At 43.3% G+C, this 19281-nt stretch overlaps 1 protein-coding gene across 7 annotated transcripts in view; it reads left to right on the top strand.

Moving 5' to 3' along the window:
• The window catches only part of LOC124615403, a 494346-nt gene that overhangs the window by 289521 nt on the left and 185544 nt on the right, over positions 1–19281 (top strand). For all 7 annotated transcript variants that reach the window (XM_047143247.1, XM_047143248.1, XM_047143249.1 and 4 more), the window contains one exon: positions 7526–7608. In XM_047143247.1, the coding sequence (XP_046999203.1) occupies positions 7526–7608 (83 nt within the window). The remainder of the gene's footprint in view (positions 1–7525; positions 7609–19281) is intronic.

Below are 19281 nucleotides of genomic sequence, written 5' to 3' on the forward strand. Positions count from 1 at the left end.
GGGGATCACAAATTTAACATTGGAGGGCAGCGTGGAAGTTAAAAATCGAAGAGGAAGACCAAGAGATGAGTACACTAAGCAGATTCTGAAGGATGTAGGTTGCAGTAGTTATTCAGAGATAAAGAAGCTTGCACAGGATAGAGTAGCATGGAGAGCTGCATCAAACCAGTCTCAGGACTGACGACGACGACGACGACGACGACAACTCACAATGAACAGTCGAGTCCCAAAGATTTAAACAACTCGTGCAACGAGGTCTCATGCAACTTTTTGTCATAATTTGTACAGGTACATGAGCTACCACACAAAGAATTTATTACTCTCAGTGTATAGCATGCTGCAGCTATTAGTTCCCCGAGGGCAGTAACATAATTAATCCATTTTAGATGTGCATCAACATGCATCCCTAGGAATTTTGTGATACACATCCTATGAGCTGTGCTTGTGTGGAAACCAAAGTAGTAGTAGTAGTAGTTGTTGTTGTTGTTGTTGTTGTTGTGGTTTGTTTTAACAGAAATATAAACAGTGACGATAAATTTCTAAACTAGTTTTGGATGTCAGATGAGGCACATTTTTCATCTCTCAGTTTTCATCTCGCAGGTTATCTGAATAAACAGAACTACCGTTACTGGGCCAACACAAATACTAATGACTTTCATGCGCCCCCTGTACACGCTAGTAAAGTGACAGTATGGTGTGGTGTTTCATCACATGAGATTATCGGGCCCTATTTTTTTGCAAATGAAGAGGGAAATACAATAACTGTCTATGCCAATCACTACATGGAGGTTTTTACAACTTTCATTATACCTGCATTGAACAACTTTCCAAACGTTAAAGAAGCCTGGTTTCACCAGGACAGAGTGATATCAGACACTGCATGGCAACCGATGGCATATGTGGGAGAAGTGTTTGGCAGCCGTGTGATCTCATGATTCGGTAACATTCCCTGGCATCCTAGATCACCAGATTTATCCGTTCGTGATTTTTTTCTTGTGGGGTACCTCAAGAGCAAAGTCTACACGACTCGACCAAGAACTGTGGATGAGCTAAAACAGAGAATTCGTGATGCAATTCACAGTATCCCAACTGAGATGTTGCAGCGGTGAATGAGGAATCTCGACAACAGATTTCATGAATGTATTCATACAGGAGGATGCCATCTAAAGGATGTAATTTTGAAAAAAATGATAAATGCCATCAATATTTTGTAAATGGTGAAGTTGTAAGGTTTCAGTTACTGTGAATGCAATTTCTTTCCTTCATCACTTCTAGTTTTGTTGGATTGTGGAAATGTTCCTGTTTTTTGTGTCATTCTGTATAGCAGGGATAATATTGGGCCAAGCACACTTCCTTGGGGACTCCAATATTAATGTATTCTGGGTCAGAAAGGTATTTTATATTATGAATGGAGTTTGTTTGAGATACCTCTACCTACTGCACTCTGTGTTTTTAAGTATGAATGAAACCATTTATTCGCTGCTCCTCTTATACCTAGAGCTTTCAGTTTATTTAACATAAATGTGTGGGCTCTAAATCACATGTTTTGCTGAAGTCAAGGAAGGTGCCCGATATATGATCTCCTGTATCTAGCGCTTCCACAACAACATTTTTAAAATGAGCTATAACTGAGTGTGTACTTTTATCAGGCCTGAACCCAAGCTCTTCTTTACACAGAAACTGTACTTTGTTAGAAACCCCACATGTCTAATTTTCATGGTGGTTTCCATTGCTTTTGAAAATAATGATGGTAAAGAGAAAGGCCTGTATTTGTCTATATTGTCAGGGTCTCCTTTCTTATGTAGGGGCAGGACCTTCACATGCTTTAGTGACTCTGGGAAGCAATCTGTGGTGAATGATTCATTTATGATGTGCACTAAAAGGTCTTTGATACTGTCTATACAGTCTTTAAGCAAGCACACAGGCTCTTCATCTATACCTGCTAAGGTTTTACTTTTTAGTTGCTGAACGACATAGCTTATTCCTTCTGAAGTGGTGGGTTGCAGCATCAACATGTTTTTAACATATTTCAATGTTTTTACACGCTGTATTTTGTCAGGTTTGTGTTTTAGCTTGTAGCTATGTCGCTGAAATATTAATTTAGAATGTTTGCCAATTTTTTTGTCATATATTGTGGTATCATTATACTATAATTTGTTTGGTCTTTCTTCTATTTGTCTCCCTTTTGGTAACATTCGAAACTGCTTTTGTTTTATGCCTTTTCCGTAATTTTATCACTTCGAGACATCTTTACTGCTACTAAAACTCTTCTGTATATGTTTCTGTATGTTTGGTAGTATTTTTGAAATGAAGAGTCATTTTGGTTGTCTTCTATGCTGCTGAGGTGTTTGAGTGGTATAGAGGATTTCTTTATTGCATTAGTCACCAAGTTACTTTTGTTTTGTGTTTTAGTGACTCGTAGTATTTTTAGGAATACTTCTTTGATTCTGAATTTAAATTTTGATAGAAACTTTGAAAACTTCCTATCTGTACTAGTCTCCATGTACGCCACTTCTCATGTTTCATTGTTCATTTGCATGGTAAATTCAACCCTTGTCAGCTTAGAGCAGACCACTCTATATGTTTTTAGTTCTGTTTCCTGCAGGTGTGTTTAGTTTTAACAGCTGACTGGAATGGTCTGAATGGCCCAGATCACATACAACAACATTACAATTTTCTTTCTACAAATCAGTTAGTTTATGGTCAATGATTAATACTGAATGCTTAGTTACCCTTGCAGCTGTGTTAATCAGTGGTGATATTCTGTAGCATACATAATGTTCAAAAATGTGTGCAGAACCCATCTGGGTTCAATGTCTTGATATTTAAATCTCCACAGATCAGAATTTTATCCTTAGCATTAGTAACCATGTCCAATACTTGTATTAGTTTTGCTGAGAATGTATCTATTTACCACTGGGACAATGGTAAATACATAGTACAGTTAGTCTTTTGGTCTTTGAAACATATGTGGCTTTCTTATCTCTTTAGCTGAAATTTCTACATGTTTTTATTCACTTACTGAAATAATGACATATTTATATTTATACATAATCCCTTTCTTTACCTATATACATGATCCACCACTTTTCATAGTGGTTCTCCTATAATGTCATGCTAGATTATATGAGAATAGAGCTAAATGTGTAATTTTAGATGCCCTACACCAATGTTCTGTTATGCAAACAAGTGAGCTACCAGTAGTCTGCAGTTCCACTTCTAGCGGTTGCACTTTATTTCTTATGGACTGGATATTTTGTTGGAGCACTTGTTACCTTGGAACCTTCTCATTTTTCTTGTCTTTCTCAACAATAATTTGGCTGATGAGGAACTACTATTTTCATCTCATTCACTTCACTATTCACTGTCCACTGTTGTTTTTGCTGACTCCTCACATTTTTTCTTTTTTTTTGTGCATATTTTGGTGCTCCTGCTGTGGTTCCATTGCTTCTAATTTTTTGAGGTGTTTTTGTTGTTCCTATTATTTGGTCTGGTGGTGGTGTTGCGGCTGTGGGTTTTTTTTTTTTTTTTTTTTTCGTTGGTTATATGGTAGCCAAATATTCATTACCCAAACCGTTCAGTTGTAGTGTGTGGTGTTTGTGGAATCTGCGTGCCATACTACTCACGTCAATACATTACACATTTTTAAAATTTCTGCAGATTTGAACAAAAACAGTCCATCTTAAGTTTCAAGAATGAGATTTTCACTCTGCAGCGGAGTGTGCGCTGATATGAAACTTCCTGGCAGATTAAAACTGTGTGCCCGAGCGAGACTCTAACTCGGGACCTTTGCCTTTTGCGGGCAAGTGCTCTAACATCTCAGCTACCAAAGCACGACTCACGCCCGGTACTCACAGCTTTACTTCTGCCAGTATCCCCCAGGCTGTGGCTAAGCCATGTCTCCGCAGTATCCTTTCATTCAGGAGTGCTAGTTCTGCAAGGTTCGCTGGAGAGCTTCTGTAAAGTTTGGAAGGTAGGAGACGAGATACTGGCAGAAGTAAAGCTGTGAGTACCGGGCGTGAGTCGTGCTTCGGTAGCTCAGATGATAGAGCACTTGCCCGCGAAAGGCAAAGGTCCCAAGTTCGAGTCTCGCTCGGGCACACAGTTTTAATCTGCCAGGAAGTTTCAATCTTAAGTTTATAACAAATTATATACAATATACAATAATAGAGCAAGTCCTGACAAAACTCTACCATCTGGTGAGCAAGATGTATTAGACAGGTGAAATACCCTCAGACTTCAAGAAGAATATAATAATTCCAATCCCAAAGAAAGCAGGTGTTGACAGATGTGAAAATTACCGAACTATTAGTTTAATAAGTCACAGCTGCAAAATACTAACGCAAATTCCTTACAGACAAATGGAAAAACTGGTAGAAGCCGACCTCGGCGAGGATCAGTTTGGATTCCGCAGAAATGTTTGAACACGTGAGGCAATACTGACCCTACGACTTATCCTAGAAAATAGATTAAGGAAAGGCAAACATACATTTCTAGCATTTGTAGACTTAGAGAAAGCTTTTGACAATGTTGACTGGAATACTCTCTTTCAAATTCTGAAGGTGGCAGGGGTAAAATACAGCGAGCGAAAGCCAATTTACAATTTGTACAGAAACCAGATCGCAGTTATAAGAGTCTAGGGACATGAAAGGGAAGCAGTGGTTGGGAAGGGAGCGAGACGGGGTTGTAGCCTCTCCCACATGCTATTCAATCTGTATATTGAGCAAGCAGTGAAGGAAACAAAAGAAAAGTTCGGAGTAGGTATTAAAATCCATGGAGAAGAAATAAAAACTTTGGTAGGACATGTTCTGAGGCATCAAGGGATCACAAATTTAGCGTTGGAGGGCAGCGTGGAGGGTAAAAATCGTAGAGGGAGAACAAGAGATCAATACACTAAGCAGATTCAGAAGGATGTAGGTTGCAGTAAGTACTGGGAGATGAAGAAGTTTGTACAGGATAGAGTAGCATGGAGAGCTGCATCAAACCAGTCTCAGGACTGAAGACAACAACAACAAGAACAACATATACAATATGTGGGCAGTGAAATATAATCTCACAAATAATAATAATGAGATCCTCCTTTTGCTTCTATACAGTGGTTCTCTAAAATAACTGTGTTTGAATGAGAATAGAGTCAATGTGGAAGTTGCAATGAATGAAAGGGAGTGTGTGTTTCAGTACTATGTTGATTAATTCCCAGTTGAAGAGAAATATTGATGACCTTGTAGCGCACTTGATGATGATGATGATGATGATGATGATGATGATGATGATGATGATGTCAATAATATGTTTTTCAAATTGTTCCTGCCCAGAGCAAACAGTGGAGCAGTCTGTTATATTGAAATATATCTTCAATCTTCGTATAAAACGATCTGCTTCATTAGATGCTGTCTCCATGAAACCAATTGTATGCTCCGCTTTAGACATGATAGTCTTACCGTGTAAACTTAAAAATGGTTTATTACAACTGCCATAGGCATATTTTGTGTAAGTATCATACTTCAGGGATCCAAAGTATCACAATTTAATACCTTTTCATTACCTTCCTGAAGCATGAAAAGCCATCATTGTCATTAATCCATTTGTTTCGTAAATAAAACTGTGCACAACCCAGAGGTTGATTTGAATACTGCAGTGCTTTACTAGGCATGGCGCTATTGAAAAAAGTGCGCACAGGATTTCTTTTAACCTTTGAGCTGACTCGAATAGCCAGTTGCAGAGGGGACCTACGGTTTAAAGTGGTTGTGAACTGTGGTGCAACTTGGCTTTAAAGCACAATAACAGGAACAATTTCAACATATTTCAACATATTCTCACACTTGTAGTTAGCAAGAGTCTTTGTCTAGAACATGAATTTGCATCAAAATTGTTCATGAATTTTTCAGCAATTTCAGTTATTCGAAAAGACGTTAATGTTTTGACTTTTATGGCGTCCTTTGGTTTTAATTTGATAATTTATTAAGAGCATCTTCAATGACAAATTCTAGAATTTTTTGAAAGATCTGTTGATACTTCCAGGATCTTTGCATCAACTGGTGTTGCTCCCGTTTACACACAAAAAATTTCATGTGTCTGTTTGCAGTAGGCTGAAAATAAGATATGTGGTCTGAGTGACATTCCACGCTGTTGCTCCCATCTTCTTGTTTGGAATTGGTTCAGTCATTAGTCATGCTAGTGCTGAAAATATATCTGTGTCTGTGTATTATTCTGAGTATTTATACACTAGCCATCCAAGTGGCACTTACCCACCAAACCACGAGTGATCAAACTGGCCTACTGATGGATTCATGTTGTTGGTTTGGTGAGAGGGCTTGATTGATTCACCAACAGATTTAGGTAAGGGAGCGTGTGCCCTGTAAAGTAAAATGATGATGATGATGATGATTATTGGTTATTTTAATGCTCTATCTGTGTCTTAGCCAAAATCTTAAGTTATAAACTTTTTTGGCACAGAATTGCTGGCCAGTACTTAACTTACCCACTTGGGCAGCTAAGTGTGCTAAAGAGATGGAAAGGCAAGCTGACCCCCATTCGAATCCGCCCAGTGGATTAACGATGTGGGCTGGGTACCAGTCAGCCTAGACATGGTTTTTAGGCGGTTTCCTACATCCCACTGAGCGAATACTGGGCTGATGCCCACACCCTGCCTCAGATACATATTACACAAACAGTTTAAACTTTCTCACATTTGTGTGTAGAATTTACTCTAGACAAAGGCAGGTGGGGTACACTGATTCCACCTATGAGGGTGAAAGGGATACTGATTATCTATCTCTTCTCTCTCTCTCTCTCTCTCTCTCTCTCTCTCTCTCTCTCTCTCTCTCTCTCTCTCTCTCTCTCTCTCTCTCTCTCGCACACGCTCTCTCTCTTAGCTTTCAGAACTATGCTTTCCTTTTCGGGAAGGCAGTGGGAGGCGAGAGGTGTAGGTTGCGGGAGTCTGGAAAGAGGGGATATGTCACTCAGACCCCAGGATAAGAGGGCCCCACATGCTGTGAAGATTGCAAATGTATTGCAATGGAATGGGATTGCCGAACTGTGGCAGGAGAATGAATGGAAATAAAATCTGTAAGATCTTTGCCATGTGACCTAATTCAGATGGGAGCCATGTTGTTTCATACACCTAAGTTTGGTTCCTGTTTGTACCAATAATGGAAACTACTACAGCAGTGAGAAATGAGTGATATTGAAAACTAAAAGGAATTAATTTGGCCAATAGAATGCCATGTTCCATGTATGACATGACCTGTATTTTAGTACCAATGCTGCAACTGTTGTACCTTATTTTCATGTTACTCACTAATAGACTTTTTTCTTATTGTGGTTTATTATGCAGTGCTGCAAAATTCATTATTACATTTCGTTGAAATGCTTTTCAATCTTTGAAATGCAACAGAATGGTTACTGTTCACTGGTCCTTTAATATTAGCATAGAGTATTTTCCCAAATGATCTTGTTAATATTTTTGATACCTAACATTAACTGGTCATTGAAAGGTACTAAACTTTTTTTCTCTAAATTCCAGAAGAGGCTGACACAGATTTGGAGACAGACAGGCTGTTGGGCCAACAGAGGACCGATGATCATGGTTTTTTTGATGATGGAACAGTAAGTTCATGCAGTTGAAAATTCATCCATAAATCATGTACTCAGTTATATTAGGCATGAACTCTTAATACAGTGAAAGAAACATTTCAGAAGTGAATTAATTCATACACACAGCCATGTTAACACAGACATTTTAGCTGACGTGGTTTACATGTTGTGTACAAAGATCCTTTCTTTCTTTTATATATACCTTGTGTACTTTTAATTAAACTAAATGTTCCAAATGTTGATTGATTGTTGGCGTGTTGATGCATTTCTGAATAGGAACTGGCAGATTCCCTAACAAAACAAAAAAAGCCAGTGCGATTGCTGCGCACATCACATGAATCTCATCACAAAATGTATCCAAGTTACATGGTTTATGATAGTACAGTTCCTTGTTTACTGTGCCCCATAGGAAGAGAATTGAGAGGTGAAATAGCTCCATAGTGTGCAGGAAACATGATTAGTCCCCTGTGTGCTATCTAGTGGTCCACTACATTTTGAAGCACATATGTTTGCAGATCCTATTAATAGTGTGGTGGCATGTCATGTTGTTGTTGATAAAAAACCTATAGTTACAGTATAAAACACAAATGAAAAGGAAAATGAATCAGAAGCAGTGTTTGGTGCTTCTGTAGTTACAGTATCTTCAAAACTGAAGAGCCCAACAAGTCCCATAAGAGAGAAACAGCACCACACCCCATGTGTGGATCTAATTAAACTGAAAATGGTCCATTGAGTTTCTCTTTCAATTTTCTCTTGAGCAAAAAGTGACTTCTTGCAGACACAAAGACATTTCTGGAGCTTAGCAGAGCTGTAATTTGTATGGTTGTTGTCATTCTCTCTTGTAATGAGAGTTCACCCCACAACCATTTTAGAGAGATTGTGGTTGCTCACGTAAAAGTTGGTTGCACATGTGCTTATCTACCTCATCCCTTCTGACAGGTAGTGTTCAGGTGTCGTGTGTGATTTGACACTGTTTGAGTACTACAGGGAAATCCTGGCACTAGCCATAGTTGTGTAGCATCAAAAGAAAACACTGTATGATGCACCACACACTGTGTAGGCTGTTACTACGCAAGGCCCAACAGCGAGATAATTTGGATACCTTGGGCTGGTAGGGTTCTGTAGTTTGGGTGTGGGTTATGATTTCTGGATCAATTAAAAATCATAGTTTCTTGCCCTTATATTTCAAAAAATTAATATCGCTAAATGTGCCTAAGAAATTAATCTTGAAGCTTATTTATGTTAGTTATTTGAATGTTCTATGGATCACAATTATAGTCTGTTCATACAGATATGCGCATGGGCTCCAAAGTCCATCGACTTCTGCCTGCTCGTGTTTCGTATCCGGTCACTGGCAGTGTTTACAATCTAATACAGAATCTTGCATATGTAGCCATCCTGAAGTGATTCTTGAATTGTGTTCTTTTTATTGCAACAATGTAAGCTTCCCAACTGGCTCTTTCTCATTTCAAGTTGTCTAGGAGAACTGAAGCAGAACTAGGCGCACCTAGCACCACCATTCAGTATGAAACTATCAGTTTTGATTTCACAAATTTTGTAAGCTTTTGTTATGCCCCTGTTTCAGTTTTTACATTCATAGATGCACAGTATATGGCAGTTGACAGATGATACGGCAGCCAGTACATGGCACTTTCAGTGCTGCTCAGAGCATAAACTAATGTGAATGCAGATGGATGTGAATGAACCATATGACCTTTCACTGTTTTGCAATTGCAGTACATCATCTCAGTGGAGAATATGGCAACATGCTCCCCATTTACATGGTTTTTTAGGTTTTAAAACTTCTTTAGCTTGCATCCAGTAATTTATACTTGACTATGTTCAGCATCTCTCTTTCTTCCCCCTTTCCCCCCTCCCCCACCCTTGCTACTACTAACATTCAGATATCCTTCTGTCAAGCAGGAGTTGAAAGGCGATAAGATTTCAGTTGGAGTTTGAAGTTAATTTCATTATCCACTACCACTGACACTGTGCCACGCTGTCCATACGGCATTACTTGTCCCACTTGGAACATAAGTTAGCGTGTAGCACTCCTGATTTGAGTTATGTTGATCTATTCAAATTACATCTACATCTACATCTACATGGCTACTTGGCACACTAAAGTGCCTCGCAGATGGTTCATCGAACCACCATCACAATAAGTCTCTGTTATCCCACTCACGAACAGCATGTAAAGCAATGAACACTTACCTTTCCATGTGAGCTCTGAATTCCCTTATTTTATTATGATGGTCATTTCTCCCTGTATAAATATTTTTGCATTGGTGATGGAAATCTCGTGAGAAGATCCCGTTGCAATGAGGAACACATGTGTGTTAATTATGTCCACCCCAAATCCTGTATCGTGTCCATTATACTCTTTCCTGTATTTCTCAATAATACAGCACATGCTGACCCCCTTTTAACTTTCTCATTGCGCTCTATTAATCCTATCTGGTAAGGATCCCAAACTGCACAGCAGTACTCCAAAAGAGGAATGAAAAGTGTAGTGTAGGCGGTCTCTTTAGTAGAACTCTTACATCTTCTAAAAGCTGTACCAAAAAAATGTAGTCTTTGGTTTGCCTTCCTCACAATATTTTCTGTGTGTTCTTTCCAATTTAAGTTTCTTGTAATTGTAATTCCTAGGATTTAGTTAAATTTTTGACCTTTAGATTTGATAGCTTTATCGTGTAACTTAAGTTTAGCAGATTTCTTTTAGCAGTCATGTGGATGACCTCACATTTTTCTTTACGTAGGTTCGATTGCCAATTATCACACCATACAGACATCTTGTCTAAATCATTTTGCAGTTGGTTTTAATCTTCTGATGACTTTACTAGATTATAAATGATAGCATCATCAACAGACAGCCTAAGACAGCTGCTCAGATTGTCTCATAAATCATTCGTATAGATAAGGAACAGCAGAGGGCCTATAACACTACCTTGGGGAATACCAGAAATCACTTTTGTTTAACTTGATTACCTTCCGTCAATTATTACGAAATGTGGCCTCTGATAGGACATCACAAGTCCAGTTGCATAACTGAAACCGTATTTCATAGCATGCAGTTTGATTACAAACCACTTTCTAGGGTGGTGTCGACATCTTTCGGAAGTCTAGAAATACAGAATCAGTGTGAAATCCCCTGTCAATAGGATTCAGTATTTCAAGAAAGTAAAGAGCTAATTGTGTTTCACAAGAACAGTGTTTTCTAAATCTATGTTGACTATGTGTCAACAGACTGTTCTCTTCGAGGTAATTCATGATGTTCAGACATGCAATATGTTCCAAAATATTCTTCCACATCAATGTTAATGATACAAATCGGTAATTTAGTGGATTATTCCCATTGCCTGTATTGAATATTCGTGTGACCTGTGGAACTTGCCAGTCTTTGGGTATGAATCTTTCATAGAGTGAGCGGTTGTATATTATTGTTGTGTGTGTAGCTATTACATTAGCAAACTCTCAAAGGAATCTAATTCGTGTACAGACTGGACCGGAAGACTTGCGAGTATATCTCCTTCTAAGTTACTCATGTTGGCAGCTGTTCTTGATTTGAATTCTATAATATTTACTTCATTGTCTTTGGTGATGGAATAGTGGAAGGTTGCTTTTAAGTAACTCTGCTTTAGCAGCACAGTTATCAATAGTATTTCCATTGCTATTGTGCAAAGGAAGCATTGATTGTGTCTTGTGCTAGCATACTTTACATACAACCTGAACCTCCATGGATTTCCTGCCACGTTTCAAGAGAAAGTTTCACTGTGGAAACTATTATAAGCATCTCACATTGAAGTCTGCACTATATTTTGAGCTTCTGTAAAAGATTTGGGGATTTTGTGTTCATTAATTTTTTCTTATTTCACATAATACTTCATAAATTTTGTGCCTTCTGAAACTTGATATTCTCAAAATGTAACCTGATACTTTTGTAGCCCCACTCTTTCAGTTACAGTACTGTACTTTGCGTTACTAAAATGATAAGAGGAGATGCAGGTTTAGTAAATTTCCCACAAGCCATCATGTGGTGCATGGTGGAGAGTACCTTGTACCATTGCTAGTCAGTCTCATTCCTATATCATTTGCAAATGAAAGAAGGGAAATACAGCTGTCTATATTCTTCTGTACAAGACTTGATTTCTCTTCATTTCCTCGTGGTCCTTACGTGAGACGTATGTTGAGGTAGTAGAGCCATTCTGCAGTCTGTCACAAATGCTGAGTCTCTAAACTTCATTAGTAGAGTTCCACGAAAAACAGACCTTCTTCCCTCCAGGAATTCCCATTTGAGTTCATGGAGAATTCCTGTAATAATAGTGTGTTGATCAAACCTACCACTAATAAATTGAATACCTGGCTTCTGAATTGCTTCAGTGTCTTCCTTTAATGTGACCCGATGAGAATCCCAGATACTTGTGCTGCTTTTAAACCGTGTTGTGAATGCATAAATTTAGCAACGTCCAACATAAATATTTAAGTATGTCTACAGTTCTAAATTGTCATTCAATTACTGCATTACCTGGCTAGAATAAAACATGAGCATGAATGTGAACTAAATTGAAACAACGACCATTTTCATATGTTGTCTGTAAAGAAGTGTATATGTTTAAAATTATTCAATTAGGTTTTTTGACTACTTTTATACAAACTTGGTTCACTCTTGAATATCACTTCACTTTTATAACACGGGGACACACAACACTGGAATTGGCGAATTTTACTGAAAAGATTTCTGAGCTTTAACTGGGAAAGTATTATGCTCCAACACCAGCAAAGAATGGTAGAAGTTAAAACAGTTTCTCATAGCATAGATTTTGATATACAATCAAATTACTTTTACGTGGATTCTTTTTACAATGGCAAATATACTTGTCTGAATTATTCGGCAATTTAAACTCACCTTGTAAAGCTTTCATGAAATGGCAGCAGATAAATGAACATTGGTGTATCACAGAATCGATCTGTTCCGGTTACATGAAAACAACTGACTGAATTTGATTTGAAAAAAAACATTGCTCACCATTAAATAATTGTTCTCAGCATTTTCAATCTGAAATAAAACTATTTAACTCTTGCCAATAAAATCATATAAATATATTACTGCTAATGGTGGTGTTGCAGCTCGTCCGCAGTGAAGCAAAGATAGAATGCAGAGGATCAAAATTAGTAATATTCTTACAGAAAATGTGAGATAAACTTGAATAACATTATTCTCTATTTTTCTCCAATAGTTTACAATAAGTAGTTCACGTAATAGTAATAGTACTAGACCTTAACATAGGCAGCAGATTAAAGTGCGTCTTGCTAGCATCAAGGCTACTCGAACAAGAAGAAAAAAAATCTGTGATGATGATGATTGTTCTTATAATTAGAAGATATCATTGTTTTCAGTCTATTTTCTGTGGCTTGTGATGATACCGTTACACTCTCTCTGCTCTAGCAAAACCAAACTGTTTCTCTGACAACACACTTGTCTCTCGCAATATCACATATTAAAGAAATAATAGTAAATAATAATAATAATAATGTTTTTATCGGCAAATAGGGGTGCAGATGCTATATACTTCAGCAGTACTCAGGAGCTGGTTACACAAGTATTCTGCATTCAGTTTCCTTTATACATGATCTACACTTTCCTAGAATTCTCCCAATAAACTGAAGTCTATAATTTGCCTTCTCAGCAACTGATTCTACATGCTCGTTCCATTTCCTGTTTCTGTGCAATGTTATGCCTGGATAGTTCATTGATGCAGTTTTGTGAAGCACACACCAGCTGATACTCCCCCCTGCGGGTCCTGGGATTAGAATAGGCCCGCGGTATTCCTGCCTGTCGTACGAGGCGACTAAAAGGAGTTTCAACCGTTTCGGCCTTCGATGTGATGGTCCCCCTTGGGGTTTGACCTCCATTTTTCAAAATTCTACTGAAGTACGAGCCTTTTGGGGAAGGACACCTTACATGGTGTACCACTGGTCCTAAGTGCACTAAGACCTTGGCACTCAGCATTGCACTGGCGTTGTAACCATACCCACTGTTCCTCAAATTGGGCCTCAACGCGTGATGGGTTGTCCAAGTTACGCCCATAGTGCATCTCCATCTGCACCAGCGATCATGATGGACTTTCCATGGCACCAGAAATCCAGCATGGTAGCCAGCCTGTTGTGGTGGGGTCGTCATGTACCCTCTAGGTTGTAGCCCCCTTACAACACAGGGATCGTACTGCCGATACCTGAGCTGCACCCTCCCCACGTTGGCCGAGGAGTAGATGCCCGTCTCCTTGGGGCATCAGGACTCCCGGCAATGGTCATCCTGCCAGGTGGCCCTTGCTGCAGCTGGGTGGCGCCCGTGGGGAGAGCCCCTGGTCGGAGTGGGTGGTATCGGGGCGGACGTTTCGCAGATGAAACGTCAACATGTATCAGGTCGCTCTGCGGCCGAGTCTTTCAAAAGAAAAGGTACCGTTTCTAGTTCTGGTTCTCCTGCCCTTTCCCCCTTGGCCACTCCATGGGAGGAGGGACAGGCACGCCGGCTTGGGGCGAAGTACTTCCCCCGCTATTTGGTCTGTTCTCGAACCGATGGGGGGACGTTCGCCACCTCCAAGCCCATGTTCTTTGTTCAGCACATTGAGGACATCTTCGGGGAAATCGAGGCTCTCGGCAAGATGCGTTCAGGGTCCGTTCTTCTCAAGACCACCTCCGCCACACAGTCGGCGGCGCTCCAGGCGTGCGACCGCCTAGGGGACATCCCAGTGTCCATTGTCCCACATCTGGCACTAAATAGGACGCAGGGGGTTATTTTTCATCGTGACCTCATGCTACAATCTGATGAGGAGCTCAGGGCCAACCTGGAGCGCCGAGGCATGCATTTCGTCCGGCGAGTCCAGCGCGGCCCCAAAGACCGTCGCATCGACACCGGGGCCTTTATCCTCGCCTTCGAGGGGGACGTTCTCCCGGATAAGGTAAAGGTGATGTGCTACCGGTGTGACGTGCGACCTTACGTCCCGCCTCCCATGCGCTGTTTTAGGTGTTTGCGCTTTGGGCACATGTCATCACGGTGTGAGGCTGAGCCCCTTTGTGGCGATCCTCAGACTGCCCCGCATATCAGAAGGAGAAAAAGATACAAGAAATCAAAACTTTGGATCGGCTCTCTTATTCTGAGGCCAGGAAGAAGTACGACCGCCTCCATCCCGTGTCATTGACCACTTCGTTCGCCTCAGTTGTGTCCACTCCTTCCGCGGTATCCTCACCCCTATCCTGTCCCCCCTCTGCCTCCTCCGCCTCCACCGCCCATCAGGGGGCTCTGCCTCCGCCTCCCAAATCCCTCCCTTCCAAATCCTCCTCCCCCGTGGCCCCCACCCCCTCTGCCCAAGGGGCCACCCTTCCTCCTCCTCCTCCTCCCCCCACGCCACCTGAGAAGCGATCCTCTTCTCAGGCGTCCATCGGGGCAACTTTCCGGACCGCAGCTTCCGAGGTCCGGCGTTCCAAAACGGAACCCGCGCGTGGGGACCTTCTTCGGGTCCAGCCCACCATCCCTGTGCCTCCTCGGCCTTCCAAGAAGGCCTCCAAGAAGAAGTCTCTATCCCCCTCTCCACCCCGGCGCGTTTCGTCTGACGCTCCATCCGTGAGTCACTGGTCCCGGCCGTCCTCTGTTTCGCCGGGACGCTCTGCTGCCAGGCGCTCCGCCGGCCTTTCGTCGGCAAATGATGCGGCCCCTCCTACACAACCAGGGACAGCGGCCGCGGCTGGTGACGAGTTGATGGAACCGGATCCGCCTCCCGTCGGTTGTAGCGTTGTTCCCTCGCAACCTGGCCCTCCGCGGCCGTCGAGGTGACCAGCTCTTCCCCCGTCTCGTTCCCCCAACCTTTTGACTAGCGATGGTGTTGTCTCATTGGAACATAAGAGGTATTCGATCTAATCGGGAGGAATTACAACTGCTCCTCCGCCTGCACTGTCCGCTCGTCCTTGGTCTCCAGGAAACCAAGTTGCGCCCGACTGACCGTATTGCCTTTACCCACTATACCTCGGAGCGGTATGACCTCACCCCTGTGGACGGTATCCCAGCTCATGGTGGGGTCATGTTGCTCGTTCGGGACGATTTTTATTACCATCCCATCCCATTGACCACCACACTCCAAGCAATAGCTGTCCACATTACTCTTTCTGCTTTTACTTTTTCAGTTTGTACCATCTACACTCCACCGTCATCTGCTGTTAGTCGGGCTGACATGATGCACCTGATCGTTCAGCTTCCCCCGCCGTTCTTATTGTTTGGCGACTTCAATGCCCATCATCCCCTTTGGGGCTCTCCTGCATCCTGTCCAAGAGGCTCACTCTTGGCGGATGTCTTCAACCATCTCAATCTTGTCTGCCTCAATACCGGCGCCTCGACTTTCCTCTCGGACTCTACTCATACCTACTCCCACTTGGATCTCTCGATCTGTTCTACCACTCTTGCCCGTCGGTTCGAGTGGTATGTCCTTTCTGACACCTATTCGAGCGACCACTTCCCCTGTGTCGTTCGTCTCCTGCACCACACCCCATCCCCACGTCCTTCGAGCTGGAACATACTGAAAGCTGACTGGGGACTTTACTCCTCCCTGGCGACCTTTCCGGACCACGATTTTCCCAGTTGTAACAGTCAGGTCGAATACCTCACGGCTGTTATCATCAATGCTGCCAAACGTTCCATTCCTCGTACTACTTCTTCTTCACGTCGTGTTTCCGTCCCCTGGTGGACCGAGGCTTGTAGGGACGCTATCCGTGCTCGACGACGTGCTTTACGCACCTTTCGCCGCCATCCTACGTTGGCGAATTGTATTGAATACAAACGACTCCGAGCGCAAAGCCGTAGAGTCATCAAAGACAGCAAAAAAGCTTGTTGGGCCTCTTTCACCAGCTCCTTTAACAGTTTTACTCCCTCTTCCGTCGTTTGGGGTAGCCTGCGCCGGCTGTCAGGCATTAAGGCCCACTCCTCAGTACCTGGCCTGACCTCAGGTAATGAGGTCCTTGTTGATCCTGTGGCTGCCTCCAACGCCTTTGGCCACTTTTTCGCGGAGGTTTCAAGCTCCGCCCATTACCATCCTGCCTTCCTTCCCAGGAAAGAGGCAGAAGAGGCTCGGCGACCTTCCTTCCACTCGCTGAATCTGGAAACTTATAATGCCCCCTTTACTATGCGGGAACTCGAACGTGCGCTTGCACTGTCCCGGTCCTCTGCTCCGGGGCCAGATGCCATTCACGTTCAGATGCTGGCACACCTTTTTCCGGCAGGCAAAAGCTTCCTTCTTCGTACCTACAATCGCGTCTGGACCGAAGGTCAAGTCCCCATGCGTTGGCGTGACGCCATTGTTGTTCCTATACCCAAACCCAGGAAGGATAGACACCTTCCTTCTAGTTACCGCCCCATTTCTCTTACAAGCTGTGTCTGTAAGGTGATGGAGCGCATGGTTAATGCTCGGTTAGTCTGGATTCTTGAATCTCGACGACTACTTACTAATGTCCAATGCGGCTTTCGTCGCCGCCGCTCCGCTGTTGACCACCTTGTGACCTTGTCGACATTCATCATGAACAACTTTTTGCGAAGGCGCCAAACGGTAGCCGTGTTCTTCGTCTTGGAGAAGGCTTATGATACCTGTTCGAGAGGAGGTATCCTCCGCACTATGCACAGGTGGGGCCTACGCGGTCGCCTGCCCCTTTTTATTGATTCCTTTTTAACGGAACGAAAGTTTAGGGTACGTGTGGGTTCCGTATTGTCCGACGTCTTCCTCCAGGAGAACGGAGTGCCTCAGGGCTCCGTCTTGAGTGTAGCCCTTTTTGCCATCGCGATCAATCCAATTATGGATTGCATTCCACCTAATGTCTCGGGCTCTCTCTTTGTCGATGACTTCGCGATCTACTGCAGTGCCCAGAGAACATGCCTCCTGGAGCGCTGGCTTCAGCGTTGTCTAGACAGCCTCTACTCTTGGAGCGTGGCAAATGGCTTCCGGTTCTCTGAAGAGAAGACGGTTTGTATCAACTTTTGGCGATATAAAGCGTTCCTTCCGCCATCCTTACATCTCGGTCCCGTTGTTCTCCCATTCGTGGGCACAACTAAGTTTCTAGGGCTCACGTTGGACCGGAAACTGTGTTGGTCTCCACATGTCTCTTATTTGGCGGCCCGTTGTACACGTTCCCTTAATGTCCTCAGAGTTCTTAGCGGTTCATCTTGGGGAGCGGATCGCACTGTCCTGCTTCGCTTGTATCGGTCCATAGTCCGATCGAAGCTGGATTATGGGAGCTTCGTCTACTCGTCCGCTCGGCCGTCCCTTTTACGCCGGCTCAACTCCATCCACCATCGGGGGATACGTCTTGTGACCGGAGCCTTCTACACTAGTCCTGTCGAGAGTCTTTATGCTGAAGCTGCCGAGTTACCACTGACCTACCGGCGCGACGTACTGCTGTGTCGGTATGCCTGCCGGCTGTTGTCTATGCCCGACCACCCCTCTTACGAGTCCTTCTTCGCCGATTCTCTCGACCGTCAGTACGGGTTGTATGTGTCTGCCCTGCTGCCCCCCGGCGTCCGCTTCCGTCGCCTGCTTCGACAATTGGATTTTGCCCTCCCTACCACCTTCAGAGAGGGTGAGAGCCCGACACCACCTTGGTTCCAGGCTCCGGTTCCTATTTATCTCGACCTCAGCTCACTGCCGAAGGAGGGTACTCCGGCTGCAGTGTATTGCTCACGGTTTGTCGAACTTCGTGCTCGATTTGCCGGTCACACCTTTATTTACACAGATGGCTCCAAAACTGATGACGGTGTCGGCTGTGCCTTTGTCGTCGGGGCCGCCACCTTTAAATACCGGCTCCTCGACCAATGTTCCAGCTTTATGGCCGAGCTTTTTGCTCTCCATCAGGCCGTTCAGTATGCCCGCCGCCACTGCCATTCATCGTATGTACTCTGCTCTGACTCACTCAGTGCTCTTCAGAGCCTTGGAGCTCCCAATCCGGTCCATCCCTTGATTCAACGGATACAGCAGTCCCTCCATTCTTTCGCTGATAATGGTGGTTCTGTCAGCTTTCTGTGGGTTCCCGGACATGTAGGAGTGCCTGGGAACGAGGCTGCGGATGCTGCAGCCAAGGCTGCAGTCCTCCTGCCTCGGCCAGCCTCCCATTGTGTCCCGTCATCTGACGTTCATGGGGATGTATGTAAGAGGCTTGTGTCGTTGTGGTGGGATGCTTGGTCATCCCTCCAAGGAAACAAGCTCCGGGCAGTAAAACCGCTTCCAACTGCTTGGACAACATCCTCCCGACCATCTCGGCGCGAGGAGGTCCTTCTGACCAGGTTGCGGATTGGGCATTGCCGGTTTAGCCACCGCTATCTGCTCTCCGGTGACCCAGCCCCGCAATGCCCTTGTGGTCAGGCATTAACAGTGCGCCATGTTTTATTGTCGTGTCCCCGTTTTAGTCAATTTCGTGTTATCCTGTCCCTGCCATCTACTTTACCGGATGTTTTAGCTGATGACGCTCGAGCAGCTGCTCGTATTCTGCGTTTTATAACTTTAACTGGCTTGTCCAAAGACATTTAACCTTTTTACTTATTTTATCTGCATCTTTGTCAGGTCCTTCTGATGTCCCCCCATCCCCTTGAGTTTTAGCAGATTCCATGTGCTCTATCACCAGTGACTGGGCGCTAATGACCTCAGCAGTTGAGCG

Source organism: Schistocerca americana, chromosome 5, assembly GCF_021461395.2.
Source record: "Schistocerca americana isolate TAMUIC-IGC-003095 chromosome 5, iqSchAmer2.1, whole genome shotgun sequence".
Classification (NCBI taxonomy): Eukaryota; Metazoa; Arthropoda; class Insecta; order Orthoptera; family Acrididae; genus Schistocerca; species Schistocerca americana.